Source organism: Uloborus diversus, chromosome 4, assembly GCF_026930045.1.
Source record: "Uloborus diversus isolate 005 chromosome 4, Udiv.v.3.1, whole genome shotgun sequence".
Classification (NCBI taxonomy): Eukaryota; Metazoa; Arthropoda; class Arachnida; order Araneae; family Uloboridae; genus Uloborus; species Uloborus diversus.
Window position 1 is genome coordinate 86,857,684 of NC_072734.1, and position 16,252 is coordinate 86,873,935.

At 33.8% G+C, this 16,252-nt stretch overlaps 1 protein-coding gene across 1 annotated transcript in view; it reads left to right on the plus strand.

The window, feature by feature from the left end:
- Positions 1–13,455, plus strand: part of LOC129220691 (zinc finger protein ush-like) — a 101,770-nt gene extending 88,315 nt beyond the window's left edge. Inside the window, exons 4-5 of the mRNA XM_054855120.1 lie at positions 2,587–2,943; positions 8,566–13,455. Of these exons, the coding sequence (XP_054711095.1) occupies positions 2,587–2,943; positions 8,566–11,294 (3,086 nt within the window). The 3' untranslated portion in view covers positions 11,295–13,455. The remainder of the gene's footprint in view (positions 1–2,586; positions 2,944–8,565) is intronic.
- The last annotated feature ends 2,797 nt before the right edge of the window (positions 13,456–16,252 follow it).

Sequence of the window (16,252 nt, forward strand, 5' to 3'; positions counted from 1 at the left end):
TGCTGCATCATCTAAGTGAGAGTGTGATCGAATTTTTCTCCCGGATCTTCGATTTGTTTGTTTTGGGGGAAAAAAATATCGGAGTGTTGAACTGTAATGTTTGTGTTTTGTAAATTTGCAGATACATTGATTTTCGCGCATGCATTTCATAAAGGTACGATTTTTTACAGTTCTTAAAAAAAGTATATATATATATATATATATATATATATATATATATATATATATATATATATATATATATATATACTTGTATTCATTACACAGCTTAGAAAAATAATATTAATTTATGATTTAGTATTATTGAACTGCAGCTTAATATTTTTCAAGAATAAATACATGCACTAATTAAGAGATGTACATTAAAAAATAAACTCTTGGAACGAAAAGTATGCTCATCTTTTTTTATTGTTTTAAAAATAATTGAGAATAGTTAACCTTAGCTTCATAATAAAAAAATATTTATCTGTTTTGGCCCCCATGCACTATCAAACAGAAAAATGCTCAATTTGTCTTTCAAACTTGTTATTTGCAAGTAAAGTGGGAAAAAAAAAGGAGGAGGATATCTGTTTTTTTTTTTACAATACACGCAAAACTACTTACAGTCACACGTATATTGTAAGTTTATAACAAATAGGAGAAAAGCAGTTTTTAGTTTTTTTTATTTTGTTTTTGCAGAGAAACAGTTATCTAAATCAAAAAGTGTGCTTACGCTGAAAAAGCTTTTATGCATCGATAAAAATAAATAAATAAATAAAACATCTGTATGACTTTATTTAACTAATTTGGAGATTATAGCTAGGGCAAACCTAACCTGGTAACGTTGTAATGCTGTGATTAGGTACTGCGTTGCCTTCTCCCAGGTTAGGTTTTGTTTATTTAGTTTTTGCATCACATTTATGTAAATATTTTTATTTATATATTTATATTTATTTATACTTTTATATTTATTCTATATTGAACACAAATTTTTTTTCTTTGTATATACCAAAAGTGAATGCTTACCCACGTGGGTTGTTTGAAAATTTTCACATACGTCATCCCATAATTTGTTAAATTTAACATTGTTGAATATGCATAAAGGGATGGCGTATTCTTTACTAATAATAAAGCTCAAAGTTTGTCTGGATATCTGCCCGGATCTCTATCGGGATGTCTCTCTGTGATGCGCATAGTGCCTAAACCGGAAGACCGATTTTCACGAAATTTGGTACAGAATTAGTTTGTAGCATGGGGGTGTGAACCTCGAAGAGATTTTTCGAAAGTTCGATTTTGTTCTTTTTCTATTCCAATTTTAAGAACATTTTACCAAGAAAATTATCATAAAGTAGAAGAGTAAATTACCAAATTATCATAATGTGGAACCGTAACATGGGCGAGCAAATTAACATATCATATTGGCGATAAATTCATCATTCATTATTTTTAAAGATGCAGGAGAACCAAATGATCTTTGAATTTTCTACTACGAGTAAAGCCGTGCGGTTACCGCTAGTTAATAATAATAATAAAAAAGAAACATGTTGCGTCTCAATCGAAACATTAAAATATTGAACATTTGAAGAACTATCCGAATTAAATGCTTAAGGATTGATTTATAAAAAGAAAAAGATAGGCATTGATTGAATAATATTTAGATGTTGATTGAGAAGCAAAGATTTAAATCAGAATTATTATTTTTAAGCAGAAATATTATCATTGCAAACATTAAAAAACTAAGAGTTTCTGTAACTAAGTATTTTCGTTTAAATGTTTTTGTGCTAATGTGCGTTTTTTGCTGCTGCTCTTCTTCTAGAGGTCGTGTTATTATTAAATTTTCCCTGTTATTTAAGAACTACTTAGACTGCATCGATGAAAGAAAAGCTAAAGTTTATAAAATTGAACTTTAACAGACTTATTCCTAGATTCGTATTTATATCAAAATGGCAGTTTGAAAGTAATAAATTATTAAACTATTTTTAATTTCTGAGAATAAAAGAGATTTTTTTTTATAAGTGTATTAGTGTGTTTCCAATTTATTGAAATCGAAACTCGTTTTTTTACCTTTGAATTGCAATATCTTGAATCTCGCATGACACCGTAACTACAATATAAGACAGCTTTATTTTTAAAATACTATTAAACAGAAAATTTGTTTTGTTATTCAATTTATAAGTTCTTACTTTGGTTATTGTTTACAAAAAGGCAACATTATTGTGTTTGTATAAGTTATTTTTAAGAATAACTGTGTAGTACTAAACGGGAGATACTGTTTAGAAATCTTTTTGACGAAATAGTCAACATTGTTTCTTTGCATTTAAAGAAGTGGTGAGAATTACACTTTCTGAGGGGAAAAAAACATTGCGAGTTTGTGTTTTATTAATTAATTAAAATATTAAAGTTTGACCTTTGGCAAGTGTTCCATTTCAGGTGTTCTCAAGGGGGGGGGGGGGGAGTATCCACGGCTTCAATATGCATACATGATTCTTTAAAGGGTGCCGCGAATTGGAAACTTTGGGACCCCTGCTATTTGATATAGCAGGATCAAATTAAAAATTTGAAGTGCGAATCAGGTCTAACAATAGTTTTTATTAATTTTTTTTCTAGGGAGAGATATTGTTTGTACAGTTACGAAAGACGTGAACAGAGAAGTGGAACTGAAAGTCACGTGTCGATTAGCTGACCCGGGACATGAAAAAGAACCCAACCCCGAACCGCCCCCACAAAAACCAGTAAATCCTGATAAAGAGGAATCGGAAACTGCTATTGCTGACGACTTGGAGCGAAAAAGCCCTCTGGAGAGTTCGAAAACGATGCTCGATTTTTCACTCGGAAGTACAACCACCGTGTTAGCGAAGAGCAGTCTTTTCCAGAACGACGAGAGCAGCGATAGGGAAAGCGAAACCATCCGAGACGCGAGCGACGAAGTCAGCAGTTCTACTGCACATTTGTCGCCATCTAGTGGTGAGTATTGAAACTAATTTTTAGTAGTATAGAGCACTAAACACAGATGGCGGCACTAGTCATAAAATTTGGCGGTTCATACTTTTTTTTCTTTGCGTTGATAAAAATTTTTTTTTAAGGAAAATGTATTTTTTTACATTTTTTTTCAAAAAATGAACAATGCCCAACTAAATGAACTGAAACTTAACATATCAATAGGAGAGGTTGAAATATTTTTTTACTAATTGGTTTTCCGCCAACTTTACTACTCTGAAACATAAACTTGATAAATTGCATGCTAAATTGAACGAGAGAAGAAGATAACGTCTCAAGTAGCGAGAATTGTTGAGAATAGCAATCGTTCAAAAACTTCTCAAATTGAATTTTACTGAAAAAAAATTAATGTTTTCTAAATGCGTTTAGGTAAGGGGCAGGGGCGGACGGCCCGCGGTTCGCTGCGCGCGCCTGTGCGCCTTTGTGCCTTCGAACTTGTGCGGCATTATTTCTTATTTTTTGTTAATTATTTAATTTTATTTTATTTTCATGTTTTTATTTTGATCTTTATTTTTTATGTTCCATTTTTTTTCTTTCTCGCCCTCGAACCAGTGCACTTCCGTTTTTTTTTTCTTTTTCGCAATCAAATTTGTGATAATTCGGAGTTTTTTTTCGTTCTCGATTCTATGAGCCTTCTTTTTTTATTTATTATTGTTATTATTCTTTTTTTTGCGCCGTCGAATCATTTGCGCTCCCGCTGTGAGTCAATGTTGAGCCCCTCTTAGTAAACCCAGTCCGCTCACGTGTTTATGCATGACTGTCTTTGAATTTAACAGACAATAGTGGCTGTTCAGACGCGAGGTTGGAACAAAAGAAACTATTGGAAGTAATTGTGCAGAGTGGTCCAAAAGTGGGCGTACCTGCCTTTATTTTCATTATTATGTTAGTTATGGTTGAATGTTTGTTAAACGCAGGTCAGGCCCGTGTCTAGATTTTCATAAAGGGAGGGGTTTTAAAAATTCCAAATCTTTAACCAAGGGAGGGGGGGGGGGGGATGAGTTCAATCCCTCACAAACTTTTGTCTTGCGTAAAATTTCTGATCCCAGTATGGCATTTCTATACCTGTAAGGATTGCTGTGCCTCCATCCTACCTCCCAAGAATAATTCAAGCTACATAAGTGACCGCAATATAAAGCATGACCACGGAGAGATGGCGGATGACCTTGAAGGGGAAACACCATTTGAAATGGGTTGTTCTCATTGTTTTTTGTAATAGATAGGAACAGCCTCTTACTACTCGGCGCTTTATAGCTGATTCTTACAAATGCTACAAATGATGCTTCGGCTTCGAGGCCATCCGCCAACTCTCCATGGTCAAATTTTATCTTCATTTTACAGCTTCTTTTTAATCAAACCTTATTTGCTTCTTTGGAAAACCTTGTTCGTTTCTTTTTAATCAAATCTGTTTACTATGTGGTATATTGTAATTACTATTAAAAACTGTCCACAAATTCTTTTATAATGCAGCATGTATGTCAGGTTTTATGTTCTGAAATAATGTTTAATAAACTAAACAAGAAAGAGCATATTGCAGATGTAAATTACAGTACCAAACATAATCACAAATGCATCTTCATAGCAGAACATATGCCAAATCCATCACAACCGCTTTAAGTAATATTAACGCAGTTAAGTAAGACTTGGCATTGACAAATCATTGAGCTATTATACTTCTTCAACCATGCTGCCGTGCGGCGTGCGAAGCACAAAAGTCGTATCTGCACTTTTTATCAAAATTGAGTTACGCTCGCCAAGTGATTCTTTGTCACATATTTTAGCTAACTACAATGTTTTATGGTTATTTGTGATTGCGAATTGTTTAAAACAAATCTGAAAAAGTTGCATCTGTGTCAAATACGTGGAGGCACACAACTTTAAAGGGCGATTTCTCATCTTGAACTTAGATGCAGATACGACTTTTGCGCTTAGCACGGCAGCATAGTTTTTCCGAAATATTATTCCCGTTGATAAAGCTCTAACAGTCGTAAACTGCGGAAAAACTTCAGAGTAAAGGTTTTTTCCTTTTTTTTCTATGAGACGCAGCGCTGCACACGAACTTTCAGACTAAAATTAACTCTTTACTTTACTAATTTAATATTAATTAACAAAAGTCAAATTACATTTTCTTCGTTTGGTTATTATTTTTGCCCCAGTTCGAGAGGTTTAACCCCTAAAACCCTCCCCTTGGACACGGCTCTAAAGCAGGTACTTTGAAACATAAACATGGGCAGAACACCATCCAACTCGTAACACAACTGAATTCTGTGCCATGATTAAAATAAATCAGTAAATAAAGGGTTGAAAGAATGAACGAAAATATAATAAAACAAAAAACGAAAAATTAAATAAATAAATATATTAATACATCAAGAAAAATAAATGAGTTAGAAAGCGTGAATGAAAAAGAAAATTAAGTGAATGAATTAATAAATATGTGAATTACTAAATAAAGGAATGTAAATGAATTAATTAATAAATGAATATGTAAGTGATTTCGTAAATGATTGAGTGAGTAAACGAAATAAGCTATTTCACTTTGCCCCGCATTTACTTGACTAATTGGACAAAATATTAAAAATACAAATAAGTTAAATATTAACTAGATAAATACTGCACTTATGATTAGAAGTTTTCAATAAAAATTTTACATGTTTATAAGAAAATCTTTATCATTTTATAATTAAAAATTTTTTTTATACTTCCAACGAAATATTGCAATGTGAGTATCAATTTTTGAAAATTGCGTGTAATTTCATATTCCTCTATTCACAGAAATAGTTTTTTTTTGACCGGAATAGACTACATGTACTACTACATAATTAAAATATTACCAGATAGGTGGCGCTAAAAGCAGAGTAAAGATTTCGCCATTACACTTTGCCCTACATTCCCCGACATATCGCATAGTTTGGGGGTCTTTATAAAACTTTTTAAAGTTTCAAGCTAAGAATTTTAATACTAAAAAAATATTTAAATCTCATACTCCTTTGATTTTAAAAATACACATCTTTATTTTGCAAAACATATTGAAACAAAAAAAAAGTTTAACTATGTATAAATTTTTTTTTTTTTTTTTTTTTGGTTTTTATTACAAAGAAAAAATATCAAATTAGTCTCAAACACAACTTTAGAACCAAATTTGATATTTTTGATACGATAATTTTAATCAGATATTTTTAATTCGGTTTTTAATCAGATATTCGAACATAAGTGCCAACCACAAAAACCAAACGTTTGGAATTATTATTTAATACCTGAAAGAGAAAATACATAGCGATTAGTTTTAGTCCTTTTCTAAGGTGAAAAGAAGAATAGTCCTGTGTTTCGGAGGGTGATATAATCCCAAATACTTCCCCCTTGGATACGCCCCAGTCCATAAGGGTAAAATAATTTATCATGCAAGTTCACTTGTTTCCCAGTATTGGCGATTTTTTTTCCCCCAGTTTTATGTATCCTTAGATTTTTCGAGTAATATTCTTTTTTTGAAGCCGTGTTCATGAAGAAATCATATTAAAGTCATACAGTGGAAGGTTTTAGATCATTGCAAAATGATCACTCTTTCAAAAGTTTATCAAGCGGCAATTTCAGACTGATGATCAGACATGGAAAATGAGGTTTATTTTGAAAATGTATTAACGCCAGCTCCTAACGAAATCAAACGAACATCAACTTATTCAGATTTCACGCTTTTAATCCGTTGCATAATAATAAGGCTAGCTTCTATGCATGGAAGTTTTTACAAAAATACTTTAATAAAAACTATATTTGCATCTTTCGCCATAAATTCCCGATGAGAATACTAGAACTATATTTGGGGCAAACCCCAGCTGTGGCAGCGTCTTAATGCTGTGATTAGAATCAGAGGCAGACTGACCCGCCGGACGGTATGAGCCCTCGAACCTGTGCGCCTTCTTTTTTTTTTGGCGCCGTAGTTCTTTTTTCTTTATGCGTCCTTGAAACTGTGAGCTTTTGGTTTTTTATTATTATTTTTATTTTTTAAATTTATTATTATTTTTTTGCGCCCTTAAACTTGTGCGCCTTCGTTTTTTTTTCCGCCCTAAAACTTATGTGCCTACTTGTTTTTTTTCCGCCCTAAAACTTATGTGCCTACTTGTTTTTTTTCCCACGCACTCGAACCTGTGCGCCTTCGTTTTTTTGTTCCCTTCAGAAATCAAGGTTGGGTCCCTCTTTGACGCCCCCAGTGCACCCTTGATTAGGATCAAGGGTGGTTCGAAAGCAGTAGGGTGGTTCGAAAAAAATCGAATTTTTTATTTCGGAAAGGTGTTACGTCTCCAAAGTTGTAGTTTGGCATTCTCAATTCGGGAAAACTTAAAAAAATTCCTAAGTTGAAATCTTCAGTTCGCGCATAAGGCTGAAACTTTGAAAAAATATGTTAAAAATTGAAATTTTCAGAAAATTAAAAAATTATTTTTTTTTTTTGTACGTTTTCAAAATGTAACAGCCATAAATTGTCAGCACACGTCAGCTATAAAATATTTTTTTAAGTTCAAACAACGCTACATACTGACAATTTACTGCTGTTGTCCTTCCAAAATGTATAAATAAACTAATTTTATTATTTTTTGAAAAATTCAATTTTTTGCATGCTTTTTCAAACTTTCACTGAAGACTTCAACTTAGAATATTTTCTTTCATTTTTCCCCAATTGAGGATACCAAACTACAACTTTTGAGAGGTAACGCGATTCCGAAATAAAAAAATAAATTTTTTTTCGAACCACTCTACTGCATACATAGCCTTCAGCCAAGTTAAGTTTGCTTCAACTATTTTCAATTGCATTTCACAATTTTCGAGGAAACCCAACAAATTAAAAGTTTTTCACGATTTTTGATGAATGTAAAAATTTGATTCAATGTTATTTCACTTCTGTTAAACTGACATTTGAAAATTTTATTCAATTAAAATTATTTATGTCTTTTTCCGAACAAAAGGTTTCAATAAACATGAAAAATCTATTTTGCCAAATTTTCAGTTACCTAATTGTATGAATATGAAATCAGTAAACTTACTTTTCATAAATAAAATGTCTAAATTTATTATTCAAAACGTGGAGAAGATGACTTAAGGACTTTTTAAATTTGAAAGGAAAGAAGAAAAACAACATGTCCCAATTTACTTGCTATGAAATAACGTAAAAATTCTAAACATTCAGATTCAAAATGACAAATATATTGACGAAAAAATATTTATTTCAAGAATGGTTTCGAAAATAATGGAAATTTTCAATACATTTTATTGTTTATATTATTAATGTAATAGTGAGATGCTGAGGAATGTAAGAAGACTTTTTAGTCTTTAGTAAGACACGTGTCAAGCTCAAACCATAGGTAGGCTTTCATTGTGAGTATTTCTTAATAATGTCGTATAGTAGTATGTACCAGGATCGTTATTAACATCTCTTTCCCTAAAACAGCTGAAATTTCGTCTTACTATTGTGATTACAAGTTATACCTATCAATCTAGCTGCGTGTAGTTAAATGTATCTATATAAATGAGTATTAAATTTAGCAAAATGTTGGAAAATCATGTGTTAAACGCCGAAAATATAATGGAAACTTTTATTTTCAGATGAAATGAATGACCAAAATATGAGAGCACAGCATGAAGTAGCAGCAGTTTCCAACAGATTCCACAAACCTTCTGACGATGAACAAATGCGCAATCTGATGAAGGAAGAAGGAATCAGTTACCGGTGCCCTAACTGTGAGTTCATCAGCCGAGAGTATGGCATGTATCAAAATCACTTGTTGTCCCATAAAACTTTTGAGCAACCTTCGACAAGCAGTCCTTCATCGCAATGTGACAGTGTTACTGCTCCGTGCATGACAGCCAACCCCAGGTCTTTCTGTGGTTCTTGTAAAATCCAGTTTATGTCTGTTAACACGTACAAGGTGCACAAGAAATACTATTGTAAATCGAGGCACGATGGTGAATCAGAGAATGTACCCCCTCTTTCACCGCCCCAGCCAGATGTCATATTCCCTCCAACAGCCTTTAGACCTAGTGCCGACACTGTGATTTTAGGAGGAATGAATAATTCAGCTATTGCCCAGCCACCTGTGTTTCAGCCTCAGGCGATTTACGCCGCAATTTCAACAGATCCTTTAGTCTTACTGCCCTGTTCTTTAGTAAGTGGACAACGACTAGTAGTACCGGACAATGTCTTTCTGCCTACAGTAGGACCTGGAATGGTCTTGCCAACAGTTGCAAATAAACCACTTAAGACATCTAAAGAAGAAAACACTCCTTATCGCAAAACAAGTCATCCGGCAATGCCGAGTAGTAATACAGAACATACATCTAAAACTGCAGTAAAACGTAAAATGAGTGAAGGAGATGTACTAAACCTCAAGAAAACATGCAGAAGTGAGGATTTACATTCTCCCGAAACATTGAAAAATTCTAGTTTACAGGATACGAATTCCGATGATTTAGATGATGGCCCGTTAGACTTGAGCTTCAAGAAAAAAACTGTTCCCTCAGAGTTCAGTCGTTTTTCGAAACGAAGAAGAAATTCATCAGCTTCCGACAGACATTCTGTATCCCCGCCTTATGCAAGTGAATCTTCTCCAGTGAGGTCCGTGATAAAATCCTTGCATGGCAGAGAATCACCTTCTGGTTGTCACAGCAACGATGGCTGTTTCACATCAGTAGTCATGTCCAGGCAATCGCTGGTGGCTGCAGACAAAGCATCTCCTCTCCCACCCATTCTCCATGCCGCTTTAGGAGGAGACAAACCTGGGGGCTCCAACCCCATCAATATGGCTCCACCAAAATTAATGAAGCAAGGCAACAACATTTGTGAAGAATGCAACATAGTTTTTTACCAGTATGACAATTTTTTAGCTCATAAGAAACATTATTGTGCATACAGAAGACGACAGCTTTCTGCACTAGCAGCAGCAGCGGCGGCAGCCGAACAGTCTAGTGATGATAACAACAGTAACCATAGTAACTTGAATGACACTAATCAAAATTATTCGAGTGACGACTCTTCCAAGGGAGGAGCACTGAAAAATAGATTAGATTTTTCACCTGCAGAGCAATATCGAGCGTCTGTTAAGTCACTTCAATCAGCTATTTATTTATGTGACGCTTGTGGCGTGAAATTCAGCACGTCAGACAACCTCAATGCCCATCAGACATATTACTGCATCAAAATTCCAGACAGTGTCATGTCGAAGGCAGCTCAAAAAGCCGATGATCCCAGTAGTCCCAAAAATGATTTAGATTCCCCATTCTGTGGTCCAGAGGAATGGAAATGCAATTATTGCGAGGCGACGTGCTCATCGTATGAGACCATTCGTCGCCACTTGATGACACATAGTGAGCTCAAAGGATTCCGTTGCTTAATTTGTGGTTACAAAGGCAACACTCTTCGGGGGATGAGAACTCATGCGTGTGAACATATAGCAACCAATGACAATGCTTCTATTGATGAATTCATGTCTTCAGCAGTCATCACCGAAAGCGGCGTTCCAATTCTACCACGTCCTGTAGATTGCAGCGATGAGGATTCGTCTAGCCCAGGAAGAGACGTAAAGATAGAAAGGCCATCTTCAAACCATCAGAATATTGGATCAGACATGAAACACAAAACCGTAATAAAAGACAACAAGCCAGTAGCCCCAAAATCTGAAAATAATGCATCTATCAAAAACACCGAAGATTCTGAAATGAACCACGTGTCAATAATAAAGCATAATTTCACTTCGAAAGCTGAAACAAATGCTTGTCGTAGCACAAAAACGGACGATAATGATAAAATATCATCGGAAGCCAAAACTTCAGTCAAGAAAGAACCAGAAATTTGTGAGGACCTTTCCAATTCTTCAACTGATCATTCTAGGAGTGTATCTTCGCATAATTCAGTGCCAAAACGAGCTACTAGTACAAACACTGACATGAATAATCAAAGCGGTATAGAAGAAAGAGATAGCTGTTTACCTTTTCCCGACGTTGTTGTCAAAACTGAGAATGAAGAGCAATCGGATTCAGACGATTGTCTTAAAAGTACAAGGATGGACAGCATAAATAATAGTAGGACAGAAGATCTATCGTTTTCCCCTAATCTTCATTCCGTCATTCGTGTGGCATCGAAGAATAGAATATTAGAAGACACATCCCAATTGCAACCTATTAAAAAGAAGGGAAAAGCACAAACAAAGCCGGAGATGAAATACTGTAAGTCCTGCGATATATCATTTTCTCACTTGTCCAACTTTTTAGCTCATAAAAGGTTTTATTGCGTATCCAGGGTAATACAAAATTGCTTACCAGAGACAACTGTTCAGTGATCCAAACTAATCCTACATTTTCAATTACTTTTGCGGAAAACATTGTTCATTATTAAATCTGCATTGAAACCATTAATGATGTTTCATAAAATTTCATCGCGAGTTTTAGTTTTTGCTTATGTATTGAAAACGCTTGCAATCATTTTTTTCTTAAGCAATTCTAGAGCTGTGTAGAAATGTTTATTGTTAAATGAGAAACGCTAAAGTGAGTACTCACCAAATGTGCAGTCTCAACAATTGTGGATGAACGTCTAAGGGAGAAAGTTCGGAGAACATGATGTTTGACTTTAAAAAGATAATTGCAAAAAACAGAACAGAAGTGTAAATAGAAAATACCAAAAATGAATCGACAAATACACAAACGAAGCAGTGAGAAGCAATGGAATGTAAGTGCCAAAATAAAAAATTTGGAGATAACCAGTACAAATGGTAGGTGAACCTCCCCTATATCTTGGGGCAAGAAATAATACTGGTAGCCTTGGTAAGTGCTGCTACACAGCATGATTTGGAAAATCGTGTCACGGGAAGGCTACCTAGGGTCGAAACTTTAAACGTGTTTTACTCGCAACTTGAAACTGTCCACTTACATCCCTTTGCTTCTCACTATCTCAAATGTAAAAACGAATGCAAGTAGCACATATTCGAACCCAAACGGTGAGCAAACTGTACTTTTCATTTGGTGACTGATTCTGTAAAGCAAATCAGTGCAAAATCCAAACGAAGATCCAGCGTAACGCAAATATCCAAAACAAGTGACATTTTGTTCTTCCACATGTTGCGTAGTTGGTAAGTACTTAGCCAATTGCAAATTACATGCAAATAAATATTGACGATCATAGCTAACAACTGTTTCAAGGTTTAGTTACACCGTAGCAGTTTTAAAGTTAATAATCTCGATAAAGCCAAAAGGGGGGGGGGGATTTTCTTCAAACAAAATGAATAATTTTCGAAGTAGAAGTCATTGAAAAATCAAAGAAACTTACATAACAGCGCAACACGTTTTTCTTCGTCACCTACTTTCCTGTTAGAGTTTAAGGTATGCTACTTTTCTTTTGTTACCGATTTAATTCCAGCCACCAGCGAATCTTTTGAGTACTTTGCCAGTGGAATTGAACTGCAAAATTTGATAAATCCTTGAAATCTTTGTTTGCCAAGTAGCTTATCATTGGAAATGAACGGCAAAATTTGTTAAATCCTTGAAATAGCTGTTTGCTATGACGAAGATGATTCAGAACGTCATTTAATTTGGTCTAAGTTAGTGGTTTAAAAATATAGTTACTTTTATTTTAAAGTAAGCATTTTTAAAGGCACCCATTTGACAACTTTATGGACTTCGATTTTTGATTTTTATTTTGATTTGAGTTTTAAGTTCTGTTTGGATGGTTTACTAAGTTTACAGATTTTTAAGCAATAGTTTTATGAAGTCAAAAAATTAAGCAAAGAATGATTTTCCTTTCTTGTAGCGGTTCTCAAAAGTGGCGATTAGAGAGATTAGTGCCAATTAGTGAATGCATTCATCTACAAATAATAATTTAGATGGATTTTTAAGTTTTTTTTTTCTTTTTTTTTTCTGTTTTTGAAGTAGACGTGTTCGTTTTTTTCATCATAATATTCGATACTTGAAAATGGTCCATGATTCGAAGTTTGAGTTCCGCTTACGTAGACATTAGATCGTATTTTAATCAAGAATTTCAATTTTTCTTGTGCATTAAAACTTAGTTTTGAAAAAATTACTTAAAACTTTTGAAGAAAATACATTTTGAATGTTTACAATTTTTTCCTAGCATATTAATTTGTGCAAAATGAACGGCTGAATAAGAGGTAAAGTTTGCTATGTATATATTTCAGGAATTAAAAGTCATATACACAATGAATTAACTGTGAAATATTGATGTAAGTGTAATTTTGTATGCATCCCTGGATAAAGGTTTCCTCACAAACACAACCCAAGAAAAAAATCATTCCTTTTAACCGGTGAAAAACATTTAAGTAATAAAAATGCATTTACATTTTTATTTCAAAATAATTTACACGATATGTATTTGCATAGTTCCATGGCATTTTTGATTTTTGGAGCTGAAGAAAAAAAAATTGTTTTCTTGTTATTTCTTGAATGTGAAGACGGTGAATAAAAAAATGTTTTAAATACATCATTTGTGAATAAATAAAAACTAGTTTTGAAGTTTTGTTGAATTTGTATTTGTTCTTTGTAAAGGTGAAACATAAGAACTAATACACTGTAAGAAAATTCACCATACATTATTTGTAAATATACAGGCGAACCAAAAGATCTTTTAATTTTTCTATTACGGGCAAATCCGTGCGGGTATAACTAGTATTTAAATAAATTATTTTACGGAGTGAGGGTCGACTTTCAGCTCCAGTTCCCAATAATACCTGCATTTGCTATCACCACAAACAGATCTCAAGGTGAAACTTTTGATAAAATTGGCGTATTATTACGACGTCCAGTGCTTTCGCATGGACAATTATATGTTGCCGTGAGTAGAGTTCGTTCATTTGACTGTTGCAAATTTTATTTTTAACGGCAAGATCATGCCTATTTTTACGAAAAATATTGTTTGTACAAAAGTTTTACGTATTAAGGGAGTTTTGCGGCATCATTTCTCTCGGAACGACTTCCATAATTGTGAAATTGGCGAACTTTATTCATTTTGGCACCAATGCCAGGACGAGAAATATTTTTCTTTTGCATTCGTAAAAAACGAGTACAGAAATGTCTATTTGCAAGGAACTAACTACGAACTAAGCCCCCCTTTAAAGTAGAGTTCATTAAGTTGTAACCGTTCGTGACAAGGTGGAGGAAATAAATGACAAGAGGAACATACAATAGGGAGAACCGGGACATCAAGTTTTTTTTTTTTTTTTTGATAAGAACTTTTATGAAAAACAGTGTGATATGTGGCAAAGGGAAGAGAGGTTATGGTGAAATATGACACATTGCGACAAAGGGGAGAGAGATCATAAATTTTGAAAAGTGCATTTGTCAGTTTTCCTCTAAACCGTAAACAATCACAAACATAATTTTTTAGAAAATTACACTATTATTGCGACGTTTAGTGTTTTTGAATGGACAATTTTTAATGTAGCAAGTAGGATTCGTTCATTTGACTGTTTGGAATTTAATAATTCTAACGGCAGAGGTCAAGGCAACTTACTCAATAATATTAATCTTATTAAAAGAAGCCTTGTTCATGCAGAAGTTTTACGTATAATCTGAGTTTTGCAGAATCGGGAAGAATTCGATTATTGTTAAATTGGCGTACGCTGTTCATCTATTGGCGCCAAATTTTTGGCACTAATTGCAGCTCGAGAAATGTTTTTACTTTGCATACGAAAACTAAGAGTATAGAAATGCATATTGCACACGGTTGCCACAAAATAGGGGCAGTCCACGAATGAAGTCCCACTTTAAGGTGGGGTTCACGAAATAGTAACAGTTTGTGACAAGGGAGAGGAAAGACATGACAAGAGGGGCATACATTGGGGAGAATGTGACATCCATCCTTTTTATAATAGGAACGTTTATGAAAAACAGTGTGACATGTGACAAAGGGAAGAGGGGGTATGGTGAAGTGCAAAACATTCTGACGGAGAGGGGAGAGGGTCAAAAATGTTGAAAAGTGTGACATCAGTTATGCACTGCCCATAACCATAAACAAATCACAAGGTCGACCTTTTTTTAAAAAAAAATTCTATTATTACGACGCCCAGTGTTTTTGAATGGACAGTTATATGTTGCCACGAGTTCGTTCATTTGATACTTGGAAATTTATATTTCTAATGACGAAGAAGCAACTTACTCAATAATAATAGAGCTTTTATAAATAACATTGTTCACACAGGAGTTTTACGTATAAATCGAGTTTTGTTGCTTCATTTCATTCGAGAAGATTTCGAAAATTGGATAATTGGCGATTTTTATCCATTGGCATCAATTTTTTTGTTTCCAATGCCAGCCCGATTTTTTTTTCCTTTGCATACGTAAACGAAGAGTAGGGAAACGTTTATTTGCATAGGGTTAGCTCAAAGCAACATGGTATTCAAAATAAAATTATTGAAGCCAGCAATTTGTCGACCACACCAATTTCTCAATGGAGTTGTTTCCTTCAGTTAAAAGTACTACTTTTAGTCACTGGAATAGATAGAATAAGCAAAAAAAAAAAAAAAAAAATGTTGAGCCAGAAAAAAAAACTTTTATTTTCTCAACGGTTGTTTTTTAAAAACTTTTTTGAATGTCCGATTTTGGAAATAAGGCGTGGTCTTTATGAAGTTAAAAGTGATGTGCTTTGGCGCGCAACTCCATCGCTGCGCTAAATATTTACGGTTTGCTCTCAACCGCGTTTTCGGGTTATGATAATTTGCGATGTGCTCTAATGGCATCAATGCGTGGCATTTCATCGCTTTTGATGCCATGTGCAGAAGCGTAAAAAATCAATTTCAATCTGCGCACTAATTAAAATAGTTGTTAAAAAATATTAAATTTTTTCAATTTTTTAAAAATATGGTTAAAACCTTTGTCCCAGTAAACATCCCAGTAAAAACATTTTTGAGAATTTCGGAAATCAACCCCATTACCGAAATATCTCCTTTCATCCATTTATTTTGAGATTAACAGATAAAAAGCAAATTGGAATAAATTATTACTGTGGTATTGTGTGTCCGTATAAAAATTGTATGTTTTCAGATATGCAGTAAACATGAGTAAGAGTAGAAATAAAAATGTTGGAAATAGTTAAATTCGTACAAGTTTTCTCAAATATTCATTTATGAATATGGTCGAATTTCGACCACTGGGCGAACACTAGTAAATAATAAATGAATAATTACTGCGCAGCTTTATAAAGTGTCTCCTTAGCGTGATGAAGGCGCAAAACATTTTTCTACAGAGGAAAGTTGTAAAAAGACTGCTTCTCTTAGATAACTAGAAAGTTGCT